Source organism: Schistocerca americana, chromosome 1 (genome assembly GCF_021461395.2).
Source record: "Schistocerca americana isolate TAMUIC-IGC-003095 chromosome 1, iqSchAmer2.1, whole genome shotgun sequence".
NCBI lineage: Eukaryota > Metazoa > Arthropoda > Insecta > Orthoptera > Acrididae > Schistocerca > Schistocerca americana.
In genome coordinates this window covers 1016727240-1016755115 of record NC_060119.1, presented here as the reverse complement: position 1 = coordinate 1016755115, position 27876 = coordinate 1016727240, and the positions used below count along the sequence as shown (strand labels likewise).

General features: G+C 38.3%; 2 protein-coding genes across 2 annotated transcripts in view; one reads left to right on the top strand and one right to left on the bottom strand.

The window, feature by feature from the left end:
- The window catches only part of LOC124616288 (protein neuralized), an 854641-nt gene extending 849332 nt beyond the window's left edge, over nt 1-5309 (bottom strand). Inside the window, exon 1 of the mRNA XM_047144594.1 lies at nt 5053-5309. Coding sequence (XP_047000550.1) covers nt 5053-5086 — 34 coding nt within the window. The 5' untranslated portion in view covers nt 5087-5309. The remainder of the gene's footprint in view (nt 1-5052) is intronic.
- A 114-nt stretch (nt 5310-5423) lies between these two features.
- The window catches only part of LOC124548948 (mannosyl-oligosaccharide glucosidase), a 48226-nt gene continuing 25773 nt past the window's right edge, over nt 5424-27876 (top strand). Inside the window, exon 1 of the mRNA XM_047125206.1 lies at nt 5424-5800. The gene's annotated coding sequence lies outside the window, so the exon portion shown is untranslated. The remainder of the gene's footprint in view (nt 5801-27876) is intronic.

Sequence of the window (27876 nt, the reverse complement as noted above, 5' to 3'; positions counted from 1 at the left end):
AGGACTGAAGACCACACCACCAACCATATTGTATCACCCTACAGTCAGTCAACTTCGAAACCTTTCCAAACACTACAGCATCACACGAAACAAGCACAGATTGGTGCCCACCCCGTCCGCCAGTTCATTTATGTATAAAGAACATAACAGCATTCGACTCACACTTCCCTGGGGCACTCCTGACGATACCCTAGTCTCGATGAACACTAACCGCCGAGGACAACATACAGGGTTCTATTACTTCAGAAGTGTTCGATCTGGGAACCTATTCCATATGCTCGTACTTTTGTTACCAGTCTGCAGTGCGGCATATGTCGAATGCTTCTCGGAAATTAGAAATATGGAATCTGCCTGTTGAACTTCACCCATAGCTCACAGTATATAATGGAAGGAAACGGCAAGCAGGGTTTCACAAGAGCCATGCTTTCTAAAAACCAGGCTCATTCACGGACAAAAGCTTTTCAATTTCTAGGAAATTTATTACATTCGAATTCAGAATATGTTTTAGAACTCTGCAGCAAAACGGATGCTAAGGATATTGGTCGGATATTGGTCTGTAATTTTTGCGGAATATCTCCACCACTTACTGGAATCATTCCCTACTGGTATGGGGGACGCATCGCCTCACGTAATGTTCGACGCAGTCATACCCTGCCAGAGGTGTATAGAACGCACACAAAAAACTCGGCCCCTACCTGCACAGACGGCGTTGTAATGGTGGGGTGTCCGCTGCGAAAAGGTCACCGCTGGATAGGGGGATAGGGGACGTGCTGTCCAACAGCTGAAGTTTATGCACAAGCAGAACTTCTGGGCTACAGCTTATGAGTCTGAAAATAAACCTATCATCACATTATGCCAGTACGACATGTAATTCTACAAGTCTCAGTCCCTGGCTAGAGTACCAAATACGAAAATCAGGGCACAAACAACTGAGACTTTCACTTCTAACAAACAACCTGCACAACTCAGCAGGTGACAGCAAACTAAGGCGGCCAGCCCTTCGGAGGAAAAGGATACACTCGACCAATGCTAAGAATAAGAAAGCGTTTCTACCCAAGTCCTATCAACGTGTTCATCAGGATCTCTTATGCCCAGTTACGTGCAGCGAGCATAAAAATTACACACAATGGAAGGTATCTTCGGTATCCCATAACAATGAGATGGTTCTGGGTGTATCGTTGGTCATAATCTGTTATTGTTATCCAACTGCACGAGGTGGCGCAGCGATTTGGGCATGACACACTAACTCACGAAGAGCTGAGTTTAATTACCCATCCGGCTATGCTGATTCATATAGTTTCTCAAAATCGATTACGTAGAATGCGGAAGTGGTTATTTTTAAAAAGCACGCCTCAATTTTGTCGTATCCGAGTTAGAGCTCAGCCTTGAATGAGCTCGCCTTGACAGAACGCAAATCAATCTTCTTTCCATATTTTTACCCGCCATCTAATGGATGAATGATCTACTGCACTGTGGTTCGTCCAGGGAGGGAGGGGGGTGGGGAGGGAAGAGGCAGGGGTGGACGTGGGGAGGGAGGGAGGGATTGAGGGAGGGAGTCTTTCAATGACCATCTCAATTCCTTCAACCAACATAGTAGTAATGAGAAATGCTGCACTTTTTTTTTTTCAAAATCTTACCTAAATACGTACTGACTGCAGAAAGTTTATAACAACTGCTAAGAAAAGTAATGACACCGCTAGTGTTCTTCAGAAGGATGTGTATTGTTTCTCTGAACATAAAAAAAAAGGACGGACGGAAGACTGAGATTCAATGTTTTGTTCTAGACGAGCGCATTAGAAATGAGACACTGCCTCGGATTGTGTGAGAAATTCGGCTGTTTCCTTTTCTAAGGATCGTACGTACCAGGGCATCTGCCGCAATCGGTTTGGAGCGAAGTAAAGAAAACCTAAATCTGGATGATCGGTCGGGGGTTTGAACTAGGCAAAAAAATCATCAAATGAATGCGTCAGTTTCACGCATTTAACAATTTACATTGTACACTTATGTACATAGTTTGATCACTTTCACTATTGCTCGGCCTATGCTCAGCTGTCAGGTTACAGTTCCCATGCCTGGGGTTCAGCCCAAGATCAGGCACGTTTTTTTATTTATTTTTTTCCCTAGCGATTGATAAATTATAATTTGCACTATGGTCCACTGCGGATTCCACTAAAGCAAGCTGGATGGATCCCTTTTCGTATAAAGAAACTGGCCTTGTCTAGGAAAATATAGTTTGAGGATCAACTTATGGGTCTTGTTGCTACTGAAATACGGTCTTTACTGGCGTCCTTTTGTCACTGAGTTTCTGGAAAATACTAATCCATTTCCCGATCGCGACCATTTCTTGCATATCGCGAACATATTGACTGTTACACATAGCTGGAACGCTTATTTCTGGGAGCAATACCCTCCGCTGCGGCCCGCGTCAAGAAATGCTTAATTTGTCTACTAGAAACAATTTCTTTATAATGTGCAGTCACTGAAACGTTTCTCGATTGTCACACATTACAATTCTGATGGATAGTTGCACTCGAATTTAGTAGCGAGCCAATGTGAATAATTGCACATGCCATTAAAATGACAATGCGAAATGTGTTTGCCCGGAACCGTAGGAAAGAAATCTAGCGGTGATATCATACAATAAAATCGCAGCGTCGGATGCTGTTAGACCTTTAACCGTCGGCCGCGACTGGGTGGTTGAGAGTATTTTAGTCGAACAAGGCCAGGCAATAATGACGGGCATCAGAACTTACTCAGCAGCTACTTCTCAGCACCTTATCAAAACGTAAACAATGAAGATCTGTATTGAAAACCGCTTTCTTCCTAGAGACTTACATAGTGTGCTCGTACTGTGCGTTAGCTTAAACATCTTTGAAGAAAAGGGCGCTCGTGTGCGATAAGCCCGTCTGTCGTAGGTAGGACGCAATGATAATGAACTCGGAATTTCACTGACTTGTTCCGACAGCTGAGGTCCTAAGGGCACGGAACACTGCGCTGAGGGGGCAATAATGTGCAAATCGGAAACAGAATTCACGCCAAACGCTGGTGTAGTCATTGTTTTGGTGAAGCATTTCGTTTGGCAGAACGGCAATACCCTCCTGTGAATTCAACTTCTAAATTAATTTCTTGCTGTCGTCAAACATTACCATTAATAAACAAAAGTATTTCATTTAAACATCCTTATCTGACACTTCTCTCTGTGGGTTGCTATTATTGCGTTTAAAATGAAAGGCATCTCCGAAAGCCGGTATCAAATAACGAAAGCACGACTTGTGTAAATCGACTGTTCTCGAGTCCTGAACATCGGACAAAAGAATTTGAATCGGCTAGAGAAGGCAACATATCTCTTGTTATTTATCTTAATCGTCATTCACTAGACATCACTCCAGTGCAGACAAGGTACCCAGTGGAGGACATTTTCCAGCAGCACCCCTTTTGCTTGCAGTATCTGCTCTCAATCAATCAAATCTGAAAAATGAAATAATGTTTTTAATTCTGTCGAGAGAGAGAAATGGGAAAGGGGGCGGGCTCAAAAATTCCAAAGCAGGTAGAACAAAATATAGAAACAAAAACAAATAGATTAACAAGTGCCCAAGACAGAACAAATAAACTCAAGAACGCAAGAGGGAAGATAAAAGTGGACAGAACGAGAATTGAAAAAAAAGTAACACTTACTTGTATGGTCAAAAAGGGGTGAAATGTAAAAGGCCTAATTACGCGGGGATAAAATAATTCCCTCATAAAGACCTCTTCCAGCATCTTTCAGTCTACTAACGACTCTTTGCTGCAGCACTGAATTAAAACACGAATTGTTGTGATTCCTGGGCAATGCACTTCATGCGGATGAGATTTACAGCGACTCGATTGACGAGCGTCATCAAAGATTTGAAAAGTATGAAAAAGTCTACAGGTCAGAAATGATGATCTCTAGTGTAGTGAAAAGTTACATAACAATCACCAACATTCTATTTAATTTCCACGAAAGAGAGAGAGAGAGAGAGAGAGAATCGTATTTAATGTAAGAAAGGGGGCGGGGCGGTCTGTACCAAATAATACGGCCCGCCTTATGATCGCAAACGACAGACACTGAGAAACCTATGTTTTGCTTCGAAAGAGTTTCTTGAGAAGCACTACACTAACAAATAATGTACAAAAATAAGCTGCAAATTATGTACGTGCCCAAAGCGGTATAATGCATCTGCGATAAATTTTTATTATTCAAAGACTTACAGTTTATTAAATGAACTATGCCTATGGCTTTGAAACCATCTATGGAACAAAGGTAGGCGATTGCGTTCACGACAAATTCACTGTTGACATGTATACATATTCTGCTACTTACATTTAGCATATTTAGTCTTTAAAACCTACTGAAAAATCTCACAGCAAATTCACCATGAATCGAATAATTAAAACGACACAACAATTTCAACAGCAAAACAGTTGCCTCTGTGATTGTTTCAGGTGCAGCCATTCGGTAAGTTTTATCAATACTTCTCATCAGTAGCTAATCATTGAATAGGTTGCATATTAATAAAGAAGTGCATTAAATCCGAGCAGACAAAATATAGGAAAATAAACAAACGCTAATTAGAAGATATATATGTATGTAAATCCAGATAAATAATTTCCACGACAAAAACCAAAAATGCTCGAGATAATTTTAATGTTTCGTGGAAACAGAAACAACTCTATGTAAGGGCCCGGACATTAATTTCATTCTAAAGGACATGTGCCAGTAGTAACGTAGAACTAAAAGTTCTGATCAATCCAAATGGACAAATATTATTTGTAATAAATATCTAATACCAATGTTCGTTCAGTAATTTGTGCACAAGAACACTGATACGCTGCACGTCGTTTCTAAATCTTCTAGCTGTCAAATAAAACACAGTCTCTACCACATTCCGCAATTCAGAATATACACACACACGATAAGCATCCAACTGTCAACATAATCACGTGCGACTGCTTCTGACGCTTGAATGACGGCGACATAATATTCCAATATATCTCTGGCTACAATAAAAAGTAAATAATGACATCACTCACTGTTTTGACCAAGGCTGCTGGATGTCTGTCCCATTTCTCAAGACATCTCCAGAATTTCGAATTCTTGTGAAGTTTCAGGTGAACCGATGACGATTATCAAATACTGTCCCACTTAACAACTGCAAACATCTGGCTAATTAACGGAACAACTGCCACTGTTTCAGACTACTGTAAAATGGCAAAGGTTCTTCACCTTGCACTTGTTCACGAATTACAAACTCGTTACAGGTATTGCCATCTATGATGGAGTCGTTACACTTGACTCCTTAAAGGTTGGTAGGATTGGATAAAGGATGTAATTACTATAAAGGGTTGGTATCACTACTTATGCTATGCAATGCAAAGAATTTATGGCAAAGATGTGTCACTGGATCAATGTTGATATCTGAAGTGACTATGTTTACGTATGTTATGAGTCTGACACGTGTGTTGTGTTGTTAAAGTGTGTAGCGAAATATAGCTGCCAAAGTATTTTAATGAACAGCGTCAAAGTTATAAATATGCTGATTTGTAGAAGACCGTATTCTGACACTTTATAGCCTGTGTCGGCTGTGAGTGATTGGAAAACTAACAGCAAACGCATGCATTATTGCTTAATTTGCAAAATTTATCTCGTTTTCATAGTAAAATCAAAGAGATGTTAGTATTCTATTTACGAACTACGTGGCCAGAGAGCAGGGCGCACCTTCAGGAGTGACGTTATTTTTCCATGTGTACGACAAACAGGCACAAACTCTTCTCAGGAAAGGTGCGCGTACCGGTATTTAGTATGGTATACGCCTTCTTATAGTGTGTAACGCCCTCATAATTTTAGCGGCGTGAGCAGAAAGCGCCCAGAAATTAAAAAGAAGAAACCTGAATAATGTGGAATAATTTATTCTCCTGCAGTCACAAATGACTGCAGCAGTATAAATTATTCCACCTCAAACAGCATCAATATAACATGAATAAATTTAAAAAACCCTGAAGTTAATTTACAAGTATGCTGTAGTTCATATAAAGATAAAAATTAGAGTATAGTAAATGTTCTTATTCAAGTTTAAATCAGAAGAAGAATCTGACAATACAAAATTTATTATCAGCTGCAGCCTTCTTGTCTTTAGAGTGATTTTAGCCCACCCGTTTCTGAAATGGTCTGAAGTAGTTGTCATTCAGCGCAACCGACATTTTACGTTTCAGCCAAAACCCACTCGGCTGATACTCATTTCTTTTCTTCACCATAAATATTCTCGTTTATCAGAAATCGTGTAAGTTCTTTTCTCCTCTAAATATTGTAGATGAATCATATTTGTGACTTGTGCAAGGGTAATTATCATCACTTGCTTCATCAGCATACCTTCAATCTTGGTGTATCATTTTATTAACTATTCAAAACACACTTTTCTTAATAAATTGCGATGTATTACAACTCATTTTCAAAAGAAAATAAGTTTTTTTATAGCCTATAGCAGTTCCAGTACAATACAGCATCAATGTAGTAGATTACTCTTGGTGTTTTGTGCATCAAAGGTCACTTTATTGTTTTTATAAAGATTGTTAGATTGTTATAAACCTCCAGATACCCAACAACCAAATTTATATGACTTTTGGTTAGCTGACTACTTTTTTTTTTCCTTTTTATGCACCTAATCATTAAAGTTGTGTTCATAAGCAGCCAGATTGTGTAATTGAAGCTAGTTAGAGGTTTTTTTTAATTTTTTATTTTTTTTATCTGAATTACTGCCAGTGCTCATGGAATTGCCACAAAGAGTTCAGAAATACAAAAGAACAGGAGGGAGATTGAGAAGAAATAACTGGCATCTGTCTCCTGCACTGTTTTAAATAATAATTAAATTCAGATATAAGACTGCAGAGGAGGGTATCTCTGGTTACAGAGTTAGGTCTCGTACCCCTTAAAATGAAACTTTTATTCACGGTTAGTGGCAATAAAACACATATCAATCCACTTTCTTCTACATTTCAGTGATTTTGTTGCATCATTCAAGCTGAATGCTGTGATGTCACCTTTAAGAAAGATTTAAATAAATCCCTTTACCAGTCCAGCTAGACTGGAGTCAAATTACCTCACTACCAAGTGAATGTCCATCAGTGAGTCTCGTTACAGCAAGAAGCAGTGATTTCTAAAGAGCAAATTGTGTGATAATCTGATGATGTTTGCTGTATAGTGTCATAAAAACTGTAAATCAATGCAGGAATGCTTATTATTTGTCCTTAAACCATTCAGCATAACAGTGTCAGACATGTTAGACACATTAAAGTAATAGTACCTACATATACAGAGTGAATATTAATAAACCCGACAAACCACAGGGATGGATTCCTGACTGAAAATGGAGGAAGTGCATTGTTGCTGTGGTAGATGATGCTGATGAATGACAATTCCTCTGAGAATGTACCATGTCTGTTGCACTTTGAACACTTGTTATCACTTGAATGCAACACAGCTCTGTACTGTGTACTGGGATGATTAGTTGTCCACACACACACACACACACACACACACTCTCTCTCTCTCTCTCTCTCTCTCTCTCTCTCTCTCTCTCTGTGTCTCTCGTCTGTCTGTTCCTGGACACATGTTTATTGGACCTTTTTTCCTCCATTTCTATTCACGAATCCATCCCTGCAATAATTTGTCGGTTTTATTCATCTTCACCTGTGTGAGACTAGTACAAAGTAGGATAGGATTAGGTGAGGATAAGTCAGGAAGTTGGTGAGAGTTGGGTAGTATTGACAATGAGTGTGAATGTGAAATAAAGGGTGGTTACAGATTGATTTTTAGTGCCATAATTTAAACCGAGTGAGGTGGCGCCGTGGCTAGCACATGGGACTCGCATTCGGGAGGATGACGGTTCAATCCCGCATCCGGCCATCCTGATTTAGGTTTTCCGTGATTTCCTCAAATTGCTCCAAGCAAATGCCGGGATGGTTCCTTTGAAAGGGCACGGCCAACTTCCTTCCCCGTCTTTCCCTAATCTGATGAGACCGATGACCTCGCTGTCTGGTCTCCTCCCCCAAACAACCCAAACCAACCCCCAACCCATAAGTGAAAGCCCTTTGCCATATTTAACACACATTTCATTAAAAAAAAAACTAACTGCAGGGTAAATTTAGAAAAGCTATATTATATAATGATGAGTATTTTGCTGCATATTATAGATATAGGCCTATATCACACATAAGTAGGAAAAATACAAGGGGAGGGGACCCCAGTATGTAACTTTTGCTGAGAGAAGTAAAGATGGAGAATTAATACACACATAAGTGGAAGGTTAACTTTATTTCGCTCTGTGTGATTTGCATGTTACTACTGAAGTGGGTGTGAGTAGTTTACTACTGAAGTTTGATGAAATTATGGCTTCCCCTCACAGTGCGTTGTTAGGCCTTATTAGTTTTGTAAAAATTGTCGACATATTTGTAAGTGAGTCTTGTCAATTCAAGAAGAAGAAGGGGGGGGGGGGGGGGGGAGGAATCATTTTCTCACCCACTGTGTCTGAGTTGGATGATACTTGGCTTTTATTGTAGTAGTTCTCCCTAAAGAGATAAATAAGTATACCAAATTTATCACTTGCCTTTCTATTTTCTGTCAGTTTAAAGTTTGGAACTGAAACTGTAACCAGTGTGATGGCATAAAATGAAACTTGCCAACATTTTGGAAATAAATTACAATTTTTTCATTCGTTGTCCAACCTATGTGAAATTCAGTTGTTATATACTCTAAAATTGTCTAATATTTGCATGTAAACCCAGTGAGACAGGAAAAAAGTGTACTTTCATTTTTGTGTTGTATGTTATATTAAACTTGGATCTATGTATCTACAGCCTGTGAGTATTCTACCTTCACAGTCTGCATACCGTGTATCTGAAGAGAGCATCATAATTAAGATATTATGTGAGGTAATGACCACCCTGTGGATGAAATGAGAAAGTCAAAGTCCTGCTAACATTGCTTTCACGAATCAAGAGTATGCCTTATGTTGACTGTTACTCCTCTCTAGAAGTTTTCTGACAGAGGAAGGGTCTTGCTGTAGGAAACATTCTTCTGTAATACAGGCAGGTTTAAACAATCAGCCAGGACCATGTATCATCAACTGTTGCTAGAAAGGAGATAATCTCAAAATCTTGTTCCTAAAATAATTTTTAAACCATTGGCTATCAAGTGGAAAAAGAAAATTAGTAGTGTTTTTGTACCTGTATGGTATATTTCCTGCTATATTGAAATATTTAGGTCTTTTTTCAGTTTCCTTAGAATCTGTTGCTGTTCAAAAATTAATAAAACATTTTCTTAGAATATTTCTGTTTTTCAATCTTAACATTCTTAATAAGATTTTACTACTTACAACTCAACAAACTATGAGTTATATGGTCCCAGGAAATTATTCCAAATATGTGCAGTGCGCATGGATACAGCCATGTTTTCTGCCCTCCCCCTTTCCTTGTTTTTCTGGAGGTATATGATGCATCTATCTCCAGCGCTGGTTGTTTTTTTCTGGGTGTACTAGGATATTTGATTTTGACTATTTTCCGGCATGTAATGTCTCACATATAAAATAGAAAGGTGTAGTTTTTAATTTTAAACAGTTCAGTCACAGATAGAAATAAAAAGAGATCATTGAGCACGTTTCATAATGTTATTGATGTCTGTGAAAGCCATCTGTAGTCATATTCAACTTGTACTATAGGGTAAACATTACAGCATATAAATGTATTTCCTAGAGTATTCCTACTTAGCAAACACCACCTGATGAATGTTTGTTTACAGTAGAAAATCGAGCTATGTTTTCAGTGTACTATCTTAATCTCCTATCTTCATTTTATTTGACTTTTTTTCTGTAAATATCCCAAGATCAGAATGCAGACCTGTAGAGGCCGCTTCAAGAAATAGGGGGAATTTAGTATTACAGAAGGAAAAGGAATACAAAAGGAAGGAAAAAAATACAATGCTAAAATAAGTTCTTCTAAAGTAGGGCTTATAATTTAACATATTGTAACTTCACACACACACACACACACACACACACACACACACACACACAGAGAGAGAGAGAGAGAGAGAGAGTTGGGGGGGGGGGGCGCTCACACGCATGCTACCCATAATTGCCATACTGTGCAATGTTAGTTTAAATATGTTGAGCAGAACACAGATGAAAAAGTTACTTCTTTTCAGAGAGAGAATCATATTCTTTTTATAACAGATACAAGGAAATATTAGCACCAAGTTACAAAGAAGTACCAAATTCGGTTGCTGACCATCTCTGCATCACTGAATCTGTCTCAGCAGAGAAACAAAATAATTAAAAAGTTTCAGTGCATCAGGCACAGAGTATATTTAACAAAAAGGGCTTCTTAGCAATACCTAACTTGAAAAGAGGAAATAAGCAGAGAAACTGAAATAACTGATTTAGTAATAAATAAAATCTGCAAGTTTCGCCAGGTATAAAAGATGGAGTATGCACAGGGAGAAAACACTGTGAAAGAAAACTTTTGATTTGAAGCAGTTTGTACAAAGTATTCAAATTTTAAAAGTGAATATTCTGAAACTAAAGTCAGTTTTCTAACTTCTGTTTGCTGCATCCAAATTGTGGGAGGAGGAAGAGGAAATCAGTGTTTTAACATCCCATTGACAAAGTCATTAGAGTTGGACACGAGCTCAGATTAGGAAAGGTTGGAGAAGGAAACCAGCCGTGCTGTGTCAAAGGACCCATCCTGCCATTTACCTTAAGAGATGTAGGGAAATCACGGAAAACCTAAATGAGGATGGCCAGATGTGGATTTGAACCATTGTCCTCCCGAATGCATTAAGCGTGTCCAGTGTGCCAACCATTGTACTCCCCTCCCCCCTCCCCCTTTGGTGCCCCAAATTGAGCATTGTAGTACACGCTAATGCTACCCACTCATTATGTGTGAACATGATTCACACAACATGATTTTACCAATTAACATATTACCATTTGAATAAAACAAGAGACAGAAAAATGCTAATGTACGAAAACCCGAAATATGCATGTATGTTATGCCACTGTTGTGAATCCCATTCAAAAGAGGAAGAAAAATTTAGAAAAAAATATAAAATTTATCAGCGGCTTTCAACCAAAAGAATGCAAGTAGCCACACATTCTGCAAACATTGCAGAACCTATTAACCAAATTCAAAAAACTTGTTCCTGTTTTACTCTTGCACTATACATCACATTGTAGTTAATCTGAAAAATACTGAAGGTGAGAGATAAGTGAAGTGTCTTTGTGTCATGCCTGATGACATAAAACATGATTTCTGTATGCTCTGCAGAATTCCATACACTGTGACAGATTTCATCCAAGAAATATAATCTACAGTTCTTTCAGTTTTTTAATGTTGACACCAAAGCTAAATTTTATTTCGTTTCCAAAGAGTCTGTAAATCAAACTTCTCTGCATCTTGTGGAATACTTTGTCAAACTTCAAACACTTTCAAAACCCAGAAGTTTCCATAACTTCAAACTAGTAGATTGCTTAGGAAAGTTGGCACCAAGCAGAATGAGCTGTGATGCTGACCCCATCCTCGAAATGTAATTTAACATGTAAATTGACTTCCCTTGGTGCCAACAAATTATTTAACATGTAAATTATGCAATCAGTAGTACATGGAGTTAATATTACTGATCTGAATATAATAGAATGTGATGATAATCGCAATATATTTGTCTTGAGCAAGACAAATTTACAGTGAACTGTTACAGAGCATGCATGTCTTTAATTATGTCGGGTCTTACAAAAAATATGATATTACTTTTCTCTGTATGCATCCTTCAGAACCATCACAGTCATGAGATGATAGTTGTGTGGTGCCCAACTGTCTCCATCTGGCTATTGTTGAACTTCTAAAACTTTATGTCGAGGAATTTACCTATGACAGAATAGTGTATGTGCTTTATTTAGAAAAAAATGTTGCTGCAGGAAATTATTTTAACTTTAGATAGATAGCTAAGAAAAGAATAAATCAGTAGTTTTATGAATGCCTGAATGTATTTTTTTAAATTACTATCAGTGGAACATTTTTGTTTTATAAATGTAATGACTTAAAACTTCAGTTTTTGTCTTGAGCTTAGGACTACGAAATTGTCTGTTGCCAATTTATCTGTCATGAACCATGTGTTTTACTACTTGTCCTTTCCTTTTTTTTGTTTTTTAAAATTGTAATTACTATAAATGACAACAACTCTGAAAAGAGAAACAAATTCTAAAAGATTATTTTTACAAATATTTGAGAAACATATTTTGTGAGACAGCCGAATATATTAAAAGACCTAAAATTTCCAATACAACAAGAAAAATCCCATAAAAGAACAAAAATACATTGCAGCTCTCCCATAGGGATAATGAAAACAAGATGACACTAAATACAACATACACAGAAGCATGTAAGCCATCACTCAGTGTGTGCTCCACGTGTGAGTGGAATCGGTAGAAACCTTAATACTGTGCATAGTACAATGTGAAGTACCTTCATCCACACATTTCTTAGTGGTACGCACATAGATGAAACCCACAAATTTTATACTACCACAGGATGGCCTTAACGTTGAAGATTTTTTGTAAAATAATAATAATAATAATATAGGTTTTGAGGATTATTGCTTTCTCTATATGCAGTTCTGAACCATGTGTTTCCCAAAATAAAACACAAAACTGTGAAATACATTTTTCCTGTCTCGGTGAGTTTACGTAAAGGAGTTAGGTAATTTTATGTACTATCATATTTTCAAGTACATAAGCACCAAATTTCACATGTATTGTATGAAAAAATTATAATTGATTTTAAAAATGTTAGCTAGTGTCTCTTTGGGACATTATAGTATGAACAGTTTCTAAACTTGCAAATTTTGTAATGCCATAAAATGAAAACAGAGGTAGATGAAATGCTAGAATTTGGTATGAATCAATAAAGATAACAAATAAGTCAAGTTTCACCCAAATCCAAGACGGTGAAAGAGATGGCTTGGTAGACTGTGAACAGCTGTGGTAATTGTTACCTCAGGCTGGAACTGAGTTTTACTGACAAATAAGACATTATCAGCTCTGCTAAGCATATGCAGCCAGGACAGGATTTTTATCATGCCTGTATCTACAGTTTCTTTTGTGGGCCAGAATCACAATGTAAATTTGATGTCTCTGAGTGCTAGAATAATCTGATATTGCACTGCCACAGGAAAGTGTGATAGGAGCCCTATTGTTTTCTGTATACATAAATGATCTGGTACACAGCATGACCAGCAATCTGCAGTTGTTTGCTGATGATATTGCATTGTACAAGAAGATGTCAAAAGTTGAGTGATTGTAATAGGATATGAGATGACTTAGACAAAATTTCTAGTTGGTGTAATGAAATGCACCTAGCTCTAAATGCAGAAAAATGTAAGTTAAAGCGGACAAGGAGAAAAAACAAACCTTTCATGCTTGGTTACAGCATTAGTAGTGTCCTACTTGACACAGTCACATTGTTTAAATATCTGGGCACAATGTTGCAAAATGATGTGAAATGCAATGAGTATGTGAGGATTGTGGTAGGGAAGGCAAATGGTCGACTTCAGTATATTGCAAGAATTTTTGGAAAGTGTGGTTCATCTGTAAAGGAGACAACATATAGGACACTGATGCAACCTATTCTTGAGTGCTGCTCAAGTGTTTGGGGTCCGCATGAGTTCGGATTAAAGGTAGATATTGAAGCAGTTTGGAGGTGGGCTGCTAGATTTGTTACTGTTGAGTTTGAACAGCATGCAAGTATTACAGATATGCTTTGGGAACTCAAATAGAAATCACTGGAGGTAAGGCGACATTCTTCTCAAGTAACACTATTGAGAAAATTTAGAGAACCAGGATTCGAAGCAGACTGCACAATGATTCTACTGCCGCCAACATCCGTTTCATGTAACAATGATGAAGATAAAGATATGAGAAATTAGGGCTCATATGGAAGCATATAGATAGTCATTTCTCCTTTGCTGTATTTGTAAGTGGAGCAGAAAAGGAAATGACTAGTAATGGTACAGGGTACCTTCCATACTGCACTGGATGGTGGCTTGCAGAGTATGTTTGTTGATGTAGATGTGTGATCCTTTTGTTTAGTAGACTCAACAGATTTGAGACTGAATTGATATGTAGTGCAAATGGATTATCTTCCTCAGTTTAGTAAAAAGGGATTACTGTTACTGTGTGGTTGGGATAAAAAGCTCTATGAATAGTATTGAAACTTATAAAAACTGGAAAATAATGTTGTACATAGAATGAAACGTGGAACAATACTTGTTGATTGTAATTTCACAACAAAGACCTAACAAATTATGAAACACAGAGCATTGGTTTACACAAACAAGTAAAAGTGTGATGACCTTGTGAAGGCAAATAACTGTACATTCATATTCCTATTGGCTGAGTAACCCAGGCAGATACCACTTCTGTACCAGAAGTCCATTCTGGCATCATGGACCTGAGGTTTCTTTCATTTTGTGGTGATATAGTTGTGCCCATTCAGTATATGATGTGTGTCTGTTTTGATTCTACATGTATAACCTTATATTCTTATCCCAAAACAGCCATTCAGCTGGGGCCACAGCTCCATGTGTAAATTTAGAGAATGTTTTCCAACAAGATTCTGGATCTTGATATTCTTTGCTCTATTAATACAAGACCCTGTCATATAAATGGTTAATGTAGATAGGGCTAAGTGTCAGTGCACAACTAAACACAGCAAAAGTAAGCTTTTATGGAACTTATGCTTGTGATAAATAATTCATCCACTTCCACCTAAGTATGAGAATTGGTGAGGAGTCTGCATTTTGGAATCTACCAGCATCTTAGAATCTGACAGCTTCTTATTCATTTTCATTTTTTTATTTTTTTGATCCTGTTGCAAATGGTTTCCTGGGCAAATAACATCCAGTAGCGAATTTCCGTTTTTAAATCTTGGAAAAGCATAAAACGTTATTTGGAAGCATGATGTTCTCCAAAAGCTCTGTGGCTGAGGATATTGTAAACACCTCTCCATTCGTATATGATTCTTTGTTCTCTGTTGATTGTGTCAATTAATTATTGATGATGTTTAGTGCAAGACAATTGTTTTCCATTAAATTCTATTTTAGATGTCACTTTTTTTTGTTGTTATGATCATAGCATATTGCTATGGTAAAGTACAGTGTACATTGTTCTTTTAACAAATGTGCAATTTTTACTCTTTTCTCCAGCCATATGATTATGACTGACAGAAAGGCAGTTGGATGATTGACAACAACCACCAGCTTTTTATCATCTCCAGAGGAGACTCGATTTTAATTGTGTTAGTCTGTAAACTGCTTGAGCAGTTTTAAATCTGCAGCAGAGTTTCTAGGCTTCCAGTTGAATGATAAGCTCACTAAGTTTGTATACCTGATAGACTTGATGGAAATAAACATTCCAAATTGCCTCAGGCACAGATCTAGATGAGCAGACAAGGAATATCTGCTGCTTTCCAAAATGCCGTAAATGCCATGCAGGGAAGACTATGGATACACTGTGTATAAGTCAGCAAAGCTATGTACTTGTAGATTGTAGACATTTCCTCAAGGGGGGGATTGGGCTGGCAAATGGAAGTTTAAAGACCAACATCTGCTGAGTTTGATGAATGATCACTTGCCAGGTGGTGCTGACTTCTGTTAGGTTATCATGTGTAAGTGAAATGTGTTTCTTCCAGTCACTGTCACACCGTACCATTCATTCCATTCATTCACCAAATGAACAAATGTTCATTTTTTGTTTGTGAGCAACACCACCATTGAGATTTGTGTGAAGATGCATCACATAATATTGTTGTGGATCCAAATACCATACTCTGACACGTATTTTTCCATTACTGTTTTCTTGTCTTTTAAGGAAGCACCACATTGACATCATTGCCTGTGCCAGCTTGACTGCAGTGGTTAGCACACAAGACTCGCATTTGGCAGGACGACAGTTCAAACCCGCATCCAGCCAACCTGATTTAGGTTTTCCGTGATTTCCCTAAATCGCTTCAGGCTAATGTCGATATGGTTTCTTTGAAAGGGCACGGACAACTTCCTTCCACACCTTTCCCTAATTGCTTTGACCGCTGACATCGCTGTTTGGTTCCCTCCCATGAATCAACCAACAAACCAACTTGACTAAGCATGGCTTCCTTTGTTACCATGTTCCAGAAGGCATGTGACATGGTGGCACACTGCAGACTGTTTATGAGGGTCTGAGCATATGGTATAGGTTCGCAGTTTGCAAGTGGCTCAAGAACTTGTTAAGTAGTAAAACCCAGTATATCTTCCATGATGGCAAGTGTCCATCAAAGACAAGGCTATCATCAGGAGTGCCCCAGGGAAGACCAGCAATCTGTGGCTTTGCAGGTGATACTGAAGGGTATTGAGTCACTGTAGTAGGATACAGGATGACTTACAAGGGGACATTCCCGGTGTAAATAAATGATATTGATGAAACTTGGTGGTATGCAGAGGGTTCAAAGAAATGCAATACAGATTTTTTTCATTTTGCCTAGTTTCACGTTTAAAGAGTAAAACATACCCACAAAGCTAATTTGGCATATTCGGTTTAGAGGGAATATCCTCAAAACCATGATACATTAAAAATGTGTATTATATAAAGGCTGAAGTGTAATTAACATTCTTGAAAACTGTATGATCAATATTGTAATTATTCAAAATTTGGCAGAATATCCCATCACCATTAATTAATTTTCAGAAATGAAAACTTTTGATGCAACGTAAATTAAGAAAGCTCCATACCATTTCCATTCATGTGTAATAAAGTTGTTTTTTGAAATACCATTTCTGCAAAATAAGCTGTACACATTGTGCTGTCAGAGTTTTTTCAATATAACTAATTTAAATTTGTAAACATTCATTATTAGTTTAATTATTTTGACTCATTATTACGGCACAAAATCATTGCAGTAATGATTATCTATAAAGGAAGGCATAAAACATAATGTATTCTACACCACACAAATAAAATGAACAAAATTTTGTAATGCAATACACATGATGAACAACACACTGTAAAACAAAATCCACCAAGATTTCCAATTGTGTCGGCTGAGCCTCTAAATACCCTGATTTATGCCAGCCATATTTAGGCCTGATTTGTGCCAGGCACATTTTGGAGCATTGCAAAACCTTAGTGAACAGAACTGGTGTGTTATGTTCTAGTGACTGCAGCTTAATTATATTGTTTCTCGAGTGGAGGATGAAATGTTAATCATTCAGCAAAGCTAGATCAGAAAATTTTCTCAAAAAGTTCTCCAACGTTGAAAGCTGTATATGTCCCAAGTCTGTACGTGTCCCATTGACCCTTTTGGGATCACCAGATGAACAAGAATTCGAAAATCTCTTTTTGAAGCCTCAAATGGTCTTGTGACAGCTTCAAAATCTGGTAAAATAATGTCTGCCGTCATCAAAAGATATTTGGCAGGCTTTTTTTTTCAGTGCAGGAGAAAAAATTGTTTTATTGTTAGATTCTTGGGGTGGTCATTGTGGAAGAACCGGTTTGAGCATCATACATGAGGACAAGGAACTTATTCATCTGGTGATCCCAAAAGGCTCAACAGGACAGGTATAGCCATTGGACGTACATGGCATTCAATGTTGGAAGAACTTCATGAGAAATTTTTCGAACCTGGTTCCGCCAAATGATTATGTAGTCAGTCTCCAACTGGGAAACACTGCAATCAAACTGAAGTCACTAGTACATAATCAGTTCTCATTGCCAAGGTTTTTCAATGAACAAAAAATGCCTTATACAGATCAGGATGTCTAAAGGGTTGCCAGCCACAATTCGTGAATCGTGCTGAACTTTGTTTTATATTGTGCTGTTCGCCATGTGCATTGTTGTTGTTGTTGTTGTTGTTGTTGTTGTTGTGATCTTCAGTCCTGAGACTGGTTTGATGCAGCTTTCCATGCTACCCTGTCCTGTGCAAGTTTCTTCATCTCCCAGTACCTACTGCAACCTACATCCTTCTGAATCTGCTTAGTGTATTCATCTCTTGGTCTCCCTCTATGATTTTTACCCTCCACGCTGCCCTCCAATTCTAAATTTGTGATCCCTTGATGCCTCAGAACATGTCCTACCAACCGGTCCCTTCTTCTCGTCAAGTTGTGCCACAAACTCCTCTTCTCCCCAATTCTATTCAATACCTCCTCATTAGTTATGTGATCTATCCATCTAATCTTCAGCATTCTTCTGTAGCACCACATTTCGAAAGCTTCTATTCTCTTCCTGTCCAAACTATTTATCATCCATGTTTCACTTCCATACGTGGCTACACTCCATACAAATACTTTCAGAAACGACATCCTGACACTTAAATCTATACTCGATGTTAACAAATTTCTCTTCTTCAGAAACGCTTTCCTTGCCGTTGCCAATCTACATTTTATATCTTCTCTATTTCGACCATCGTCAGTTATTTTGCTCCCCAAATAGCAAAACTCCTTTACTACTTTAAGTGTCTCATTTCCTAATCTAATTCCCTAAGCATCACCCGACCTAATTTGACTACATTCCATTATCCTCGTTTTGCTTTTGTTGATGTTCATCTTATATACTCCTTTCAAGACACTGTCCATTCTGTTCAACTGCTCTTCCAAGTCCTTTGCTGTCTCTGACAGAATTACAATGTCATCGGCAAACCTCAAAGTTTTTATTTCTTCTCCATGGATTTTAATACCTACTCCGAATTTTTCTTTTGTTTCCTTTACTGTTTGCTCAATATACAGATTGAATAACATCGGGGAGAGGCTACAACCCTGTCTCACTCCCTTCCCAATCACTGCTTCCCTTTCATGCCCCTCGACTCTTATAACTGCCATCTGGTTTCTGTACAAATTGTAAATAACCTTTCGCTCCCTGTATTTTACCCCTGCCACCTTTAGAATTTGAAAGAGAGTATTCCAGTCAACATTGTCAAAAGCTTCCTCTAAGTCTACAAATGCTAGAAACATAGGTTTGCCTTTCCTTAATCTTTCTTCTAAGATAAGTCGTAAGGTCAGTATTGCCTCATGTGTTCCAATATTTCTACGGAATCCAAACTGATCTTCCCCGAGGTCGGCTTCTACCAGCTTTTCCATTCATCTGTAAAGAATTCGTGTTAGTATTTTGCAGCTGTGACTTGCCATGAATGCCATGTGCATTATGTGAAGAAATTTTGTTAATTTTATGTGCATGGTGTAAGAAAATAAGTTATGTTTTAAGCCTTTCTTTATGGATAATCATTATTGTAATGATTTTGTTTCATAAAATGGTAAGAATTTTGCGGAACAACCTGCAGAGAATTGATGAATGGTGCAGACTCTGGCAATTGACCCTGAATGTAAATAAATGTAACATATTGCGCATACATAGGAAAAGAAATCCACTATTGTACAGCTACACTATTGATGAGAAATAGCTGGAGACAACATCTGCCATAAAATATGTAGGAATAACTATCCAGAGTGACCTTAAGTGGAATGATCACATAAAACAGATAGTGAGAAAAGCAGCCACCAGACTCAAATTCATTGAAAGAATCTTAAGGAAATGTAACTCATCCATGAAAGAAGTTGCTTATAAGATGCATGTTCGCCCACTTCTTGAGTGTTGTTCATCTATCTGGGATCCCTATCAGGTAGGACTGATAGAGGAGACAGAGAATATCCAGTGAAGAGGAGCGCATTTCATCAAGGGATCGTTTAACTGTCAAGAGAGCATTACGGAGATGCTAAACAAACTCCACTGGCAGATGTTATGAGATAGATGTTGTGCATCATGGAGAGATTTACTATGAAATTTCGAGACAGCACTTTTCAGGAGGAGTCGGTCAACATATTGCTTCCCCCCACATACATCACACATATTGACCATGAGAAGAAAATTCAAGAAATTAGAGCCAGTACAGAGGCTTATCGACAATCATTCTTCCCATGCACTATTCGCGAGTGGAACAGGGTTGGAGGGACCAGATAGCGGTACTGAAAGTACCCTCCGCCACACACCATTAAATGGCTAACAGAGTATAATGTAGATGTAGATATAATGAGTTATTTATTATTTTCAATTAAGAAAATACACATATGTGAGATGGTGGCCTAAAGAAATATGAATTTGATATGTAAAATAACAAAAACAAGAAAGGCAAAACAGTTAATTAGAATAATAATGAATGTGTAGATGTTTTGATACGGTATGCTGAAAATGCTCAGACAGCACATTGTTTGCAGCTTATTTTCCAAAAATGGTTTTTCACAAACCATGGATGGATATGGCATGAAAACTTCTGTAGAGTATCTAGTACCAAAAGTATTCATTTTTCAAAATTAATTAATGGTGGTGGGGTATTTTCCAAATTTTCAAATTATTACAAAAGTTCATTATACAGTTTTAAATAACATTAACTACATTTCAATTTTTATATAAAACATATTTTTTTACATATCATGGTTTTGAAGATATTCTCTCTGTTTAGTATGCCAAATTAGTTTCGGGGTATATTTTATCCCTTAAAATTGAACTTGGGCAAAAATGACCATATTGCGTTATTTTGACCCCTCTACTTGCCCACCAAGTTTTATGAAAATTGATTATTTACACCTGAGAATATTCCCTTGTTAGACAGAATTTCTGTTTTGTGTGATGAATCGCAGCTTGATCTAAATGTAGAAAAATGTAAGCTAATGCAGATGAGTAGGAAAAATAATCCTGCAATATTCAAATACAGTACCAGTAGTGTGTTGCTTGACACAATCAAATTAATTAAATATCTTGGTGTAACATTGCATAGCAATATGAAATGGAACAAGCATGTAATGTTGGTTGGAGGGAAGGTCATCTTCCATTTATTGGGAGTCTTCTATGAAAGTGTAGCTAAGGTGGTTGTTGTGGCCTTCAGTCCTGAGACTGGTTTGATGCAGCTCTCCATGCTACTCTATCCTGTGGAAGCTTCTTCATCTCCCAGTACTTACTGCAACCTACATCCTTCTGAATCTGCTTAGTGTAGCTAATACATAGATGGAAATGCATATATACCAATAGTGCAACCCATACTTGGGTACTGCTAGAGTGTTTGGGATCCTGTCCAGGTAAGGTTAAATTCATCAGTTCAAAGGTGTGCTGCTAGATTTGTTACCAATAAGTTCAATCAACACACAAGTGTGACAGAGATGTTTCATGAACTCAAATGGGAATCCCTGGAGAAAAGGTGAGATTCTTTTTTCTGAACACTACTGAGAAAAATTAGAGAATGGGCATTTATAGCTAACTGCAGAATGATTCCACTGCAACCAACATACGTTTCACATACGGATCATGAATACAAGATAAGAGAAATTAGGGCTTGTACAGAGGCAGTCATTTTTCTCTTGCTCCATTTGCAAGTGGGACAGGAAAGGAAATGACTGAAAGTGGTACAAGGTACCATCCACTATATACTGTATGGTGACTTGCAGAGCACGTATGTCGATGTAAGCCCAGAATTTGTTTCCAAGGTGCAGCTGACACACCCTTGATTTAGAGAAATGTGCAGTCTTGTGACCAAAAGAGCAGATGCAATTTTGAAATGTCCCATTTGTTTGTCCACAAAATTCTGTGATGTCAATTAAGTCCTGCTTGTGGTTGTAGCAAGAATGTATACACTCTTAGCAATGTGTGGCATTCGAGAGGCATTATGCTATGTATTGTTCTGCACGGTTACTCAGAAATGTTTATTGGTAGTCCCATAAGAATAACTATCTAACAACACTCTCAAGAAAATTGTGAGATCCAGCCACGGTTCTGGAGTATGTACACCACCTTCAGTTTGCTTCAGCCAGCTTGTGCTTATAGTCGCCACAGTATCAAACCAGGAATAGTTGAAAGTCAGTTGTGTAGAAGTCACACAAAAACATCAACACTTTTACATTTCCATAGAAATAAGTGTAATGTATTGGCTTAAATTAAGTCATGCCACATGCAATTCATTTATCATCATCATCATCATCATGAAAAATTTCCAGCTCCAGGCTGGGTCTTTTTGCCACCTAGTCCTGTTTTCCCACCATCTTTCTTTGTTCACTTTGGTCCAGTCCTCGCCTCATTTTTCAACGCACCACTCCACACCTTTCAATCACTAATTCCTTGGTCTTCCTCTTGCTCATTTGCTTTGCATCTCCATTTCATGTATCTTACTAGGAAAGTTCCCATACCATCTTAGATTTGTTATTTCTGTCCTATTTCTGACGAACTTCATTTCACGTGTCTGTAGAATAGAGGTAACAAGAAGAGATACAATATCATTCACAAAAACACCAATATTCCAGCTATCTATTTAACTCCACAACCTCATATGAGCTCTTCGTGAACTGTGTGCATACCTGCTAAATGGCAACACTTGCCTACAAAACTAGAAATGTCTGCACAAGAAAACAATACCTATTCTCAGGAATGCACTTTCGGATTATCGAAATTTTCTGTACTACAAGAAATAACTTGGTTGCCTGAAGGTTCACCTTCCAGCAATTTCAGATATACACTATGAGAAAATGACCACTTCCTCAGAGGGCACCCAACTTCTTCCCACAAGGGCTGCCATTTTTGCAAGTTCCAATTCTGATTCATGAAATTATTTAACATTTAGCCCCATTCTGTCAATCAGCCTTAACAACAGAATTCAAGCATTCCCATTAGCTGTTTCCTGCTCCCACTGATAGAATTTTTTGCAAGGTGCGGCTTTCTGCCAGGATTTAGAGAAATTTCTTTGCATTAGCTACTGGAAAACAACTGCCATCATGAGAAGTCACAAGCTTTAAGCCAGCCTAATAGGTACTGATCACAACCCATTTAAAAGGATTGTGGAAGCACTGTCCTATCATCACCAGTCTACATAAGTCACTGTTTTCCAGATCCAGAGACCGGCTCTATCCTCCAGAAAGCGAACAGAAGAACTGATGGATGTGGCCGGGAACTGATATGTTACACAGCCCCTCCCTTTTTCAGTGACAGATGAAATTACTCCTAACCAGGATAATGAAACCCTTAGGACAATAAATTTATGTAATATGCTGGAGCAATGGGTGGCTGGTTGGTGTCTGCAGAAGCCACATATACACACTTCTCGAAAAATAGGACTGAAGAACAGAAACTTGGTGTGCAGTTGTATATTACATACATTATATGTCCAAATACTATAACATCATAGAATAATTTATGAAAAAAGGGCTAATTAAAAAATTGACTGCACACAAGAATAATAAAATTTACAATTATTCATCAAAACCGTCATCTCTAACAGCAAAAGAAAATGGCACACAAATCTGTGTTTTATTGCTGACCTCCATATACTTCTGCTTGAACTATCAGAAACGTTGCTAATGAATTAATGCAAATGGGCAAGTTTGAAAAATAAAATTATTTGTTTAAAGTGAAAATGAAAGTAAAATGGCAGCACTTTATGATAGTACAATACTTCACTAACTAACAAAAACATCAAACAAAATAAAATTGTACTGCATTTCTAAATCAAAACAGAAAGACTTGAATAAAGGAAAATAAGTAGGCCAAATACAGGATGACAATTACGGAGCTATATGAAATAAAATTGTTATAACTTCTGAGTGGTCTGCGTCAGAATGTTCAAACTGCACATTAGATGCAAGGCATGATGGGAATTGGTATGCGCATGCGCATGGTTTAGTTTAGCAACGAAACCCACTTTCATTTGGATGGGTTTGTCAGTAAGCAAAATTGGGGCATTTGGGGGAATGAGAATCAGCATTTCATGATCAAGAAGTCTCTTCACCCTCAACAGGTGACCATGTGATGTGCAGTGTCCAGTCACTAAATGATCAGTGCGATATTCCCTTGTGGCACGGTGCTTGAAGGTTTTGGAAGATGATTTCGTGCCCATTATCCACAGACACATTGATCTCGACAGGTTGTGTTTCATGCAAGACAGAGCTTGACCCCATCAAAGCAGGAGAGTGTTTGATGTGCTGGAGGAGCACTTTGAGGACCGCATTCTGGCTCTGGAGTACCTAGAGGCCAATGGCAAGGGCCTCGATTGGCCACCATATTCTCCGGATCTGAACACATGTGATCCCTTTTTTGTGGGCATATCTTAAAGACAAGATGTACATCAATAATCCCAAATCCATCGCTGAGCTGAAAACAGCCATTTAGGAGGTCATCAACAGCATCAATGTTCTGACACTCAGCAGGTCAGCAGAATTTCACTATTCATCTGCGCCACATAATCGCCAATAATGGCAGGCATATCGAAAATGTCGTAACCTAAATCAAAATATCTGTAATGAGGTTTACATGTTGAATAAAGTGCGAGCATACCGTAATTTGTAACTAATTCATGTTTCTTTTCATGTTGTTGTTGTGGTCTTCAGTCCTGAGACTGGTTTGATGCAGCTCTCCATGCTACTCTATCCTGTGCAAGCTTTTTCATCTCCCAGTACCTACTGCAACCTACATCCTTCTGAATCTGCTTAGTGTATTCATCTCTTGGTCTCCCTCTGCGATTTTTACCCTCCATGCTGCCCTCCAATACTAAATTGGTGATCCCTTGATGCCTCAGAACATGTCCTACCAACCGATCCCTTCTTCTGGTCAAGTTGTGCCACAAACTTCTCTTCTCCCCAATCCTATTCAATACTTCCTCATTAGTTATGTGATCTACCCATCTAATCTTCAGCATTCTTCTGTAGCACCACATTTCGAAAGCTTCTATTCTCTTCTTGTCCAAACTATTTATCGTCCATGTTTCACTTCCATACATGGCTACACTCCATACGAATACTTTCAGAAATGACTTCCTGACACTTAAATCTAGACTGGATGTTAACAAATTTCGCTTCTTCAGAAACGCTTTCCTTGCCATTGCCAGCCTACATTTTATATCCTCTCTACTTCGACCATCATCAGTTATTTTGCTCCCCAAATAGCAAAACTCCTTTACTACTTTAAGTGCCTCATTTGCTAATCTAATTCCCTCAGCATCACCCGACTTAATTAGACTACATTCCATTATCCTTGTTTTGCTTTTGTTGATGTTCATCTTATATCCTCGTTTCAAGACACTGTCCATTCCATTCAACTGCTCTTCCAAGTCCTTTGCTGTCTCTGACAGAATTACAATGTCATCGGCGAACCTCAAAGTTTTTATTTCTTCTCCATGAATTTTAATACCTACTCCGAATTTTTCTTTTGTTTCCTTTACTGCTTGCTCAATATACAGATTGAACAACATCGGGGAGAGGCTACAACCCTGTCTTACTCCCTTCCCAACCACTGCTTCCCTTTCATGTCCCTCGACTCTTATAACTGCCATCTGGTTTCTGTACAAATTGTAAATAGCCTTTCGCTCCCTGTATTTTACCCCTGACACCTTTAGAATTTGAAAGAGAGTATTCCAGTCAACATTGTCAAAAGCTTTCTCTAAGTCTACAAATGCTAGAAACGTAGGTTTGCCTTTCCTTAATCTTTCTTCTAAGATAAGTCGTAAGGTCAGTATTGCCTCACGTGTTCCAGTGTTTCTACGGAATCCAAACTGATCTTCCCCGAGGTTGGCTTCTACTAGTTTTTCCATTCGTCTGTAAAGAATTCGTGTTAGTATTTTGCAGCTGTGACTTATTAAGCTGATAGTTCGGTAATTTTCACATCTGTCAACACCTGCTTTCTTTGGGATTGGAATTATTATATTCTTCTTGAAGTCTGAGGGTATTTCGCCTGTTTCATACATCTTGCTCACCAGATGGTAGAGTTTTGTCAGGACTGGCTCTCCCACGGCCGTCAGTAGTTCCAATGGAATATTGTCTACTCCGGGGGCCTTGTTTCGACTCAGGTCTTTCAGTGCTCTGTCAAACTCTTCACGCAGTATCATATCTCCCATTTCATCTTCATCTACATCCTCTTCCATTTCCATAATATTGTCCTCAAGTACATCGCCCTTGTATAGACCCTCTATATACTCCTTCCACCTTTCTGCTTTCCCTTCTTTGCTTAGAACTGGGTTTCCATCTGAGCTCTTGATATTCATACAAGTCGTTCCCTTATCTCCAAAGGTCTCTTTAATTTTCCTGTAGGCGGTATCTATCTTACCCCTAGTGAGATAGGCGTCTACATCCTTACATTTGTCCTCTAGCCATCCCTGCTTAGCCATTTTGCACTTCCTGTCGACCTCATTTTTGAGACGTTTGTATTCCTTTTTGCCTGTTTCACTTACTGCATTTTTATATTTTCTCCTTTCATCAATTAAATTCAATATTTCTTCTGTTACCCAAGGATTTCTACTAGCCCTCGTCTTTTTACCTACTTGATCCTCTGCTGCCTTCACTACTTCATCCCTCAAAGCTACCCATTCTTCTTCTACTGTATTTATTTCCCCCATTCCTGTCAATTGCTCCCTTATGCTCTCCCTGAATCTCTGTACAACCTCTGGTTCTTTTAGTTTATCCAGGTCCCATCTCCTTAAATTCCCACCTTTTTGCAGTTTCTTCAGTTTTAATCTACAGGTCATAACCAATAGATTGTGGTCAGAGTCCACATCTGCCCCTGGAAATGTCTTACAATTTAAAACCTGGTTCCTAAATCTCTGTCTTACCATTATATAATCTATCTGATACCTTTTAGTATCGCCAGGGTTCTTCCATGTATACAACCTTCTTTCATGATTCTTAAACCAAGTGTTAGTTATGATTATGTTGTGCTCTGTGCAAAATTCGACCAGGCGGCTTCCTCTTTCATTTCTGTCCCCCAATCCATATTCACCTACTATGTTTCCTTCTCTCCCTTTTCCTACACTCGAATTCCAGTCACCCATGACTATTAAATTTTCGTCTCCCTTCACAATCTGAATAATTTCTTTTATTTCATCATACATTTCTTCAATTTCTTCGTCATCTGCAGAGCTAGTTGGCATATAAACTTGTACTACTGTAGTAGGCGTGGGCTTCGTATCTATCTTGGCCACAATAATGCGTTCACTATGCTGTTTGTAGTAGCTTACCCGCATTCCTATTTTCCTATTCATTATTAAACCTACTCCTGCATTACCCCTATTTGATTTTGTGTTTATAACCCTGTAGTCACCTGACCAGAAGTCTTGTTCCTCCTGCCACCGAACTTCACTAATTCCCACTATATCTAACTTCAACCTATCCATTTCCCTTTTTAAATTTTCTAACCTACCTGCCCGATTAAGGGATCTGACATTCCACGCTCCGATCCGTAGAACGCCAGTTTTCTTTCTCCTGATAACGACATCCTCTTGAGTAGTCCCCGCCCGGAGATCCGAATGGGGGACTATTTTACCTCCGGAATATTTTACCCAAGAGGACGCCATCATCATGTAATCATACAGTAAAGCTGCATGCCCTCGGGAAAAAATCCGGCTGTAGTTTCCCCTTGCTTTCAGCCGTTCGCAGTACCAGCACAGCAAGGCCGTTTTGGTTATTGTTACAAGGCCAGATCAGTCAATCATCCAGACTGTTGCCCTTGCAACTACTGAAAAGGCTGCTGCCCCTCTTCAGGAACCACACGTTTGTCTGGCCTCTCAACAGATACCCCTCCGTTGTGGTTGCACCTACGGTACGGCTATCTGTATCGCTGAGGCACGCAAGCCTCCCCACCAACGGCAAGGTCCATGGTTCATGGTTTTCATATAGTTCAATAATTGTTAATCTGTATTTGGAGGTTCATGGTTTTCATATAGTTCAATAATTGTTAATCTGTATTTGGAGGCAGCCAACTCTAAATAAAAAAAAAAAAATTAAACTGTGTTTCAAGCCAAATTAAATTATCATCTCAAATGTATGAC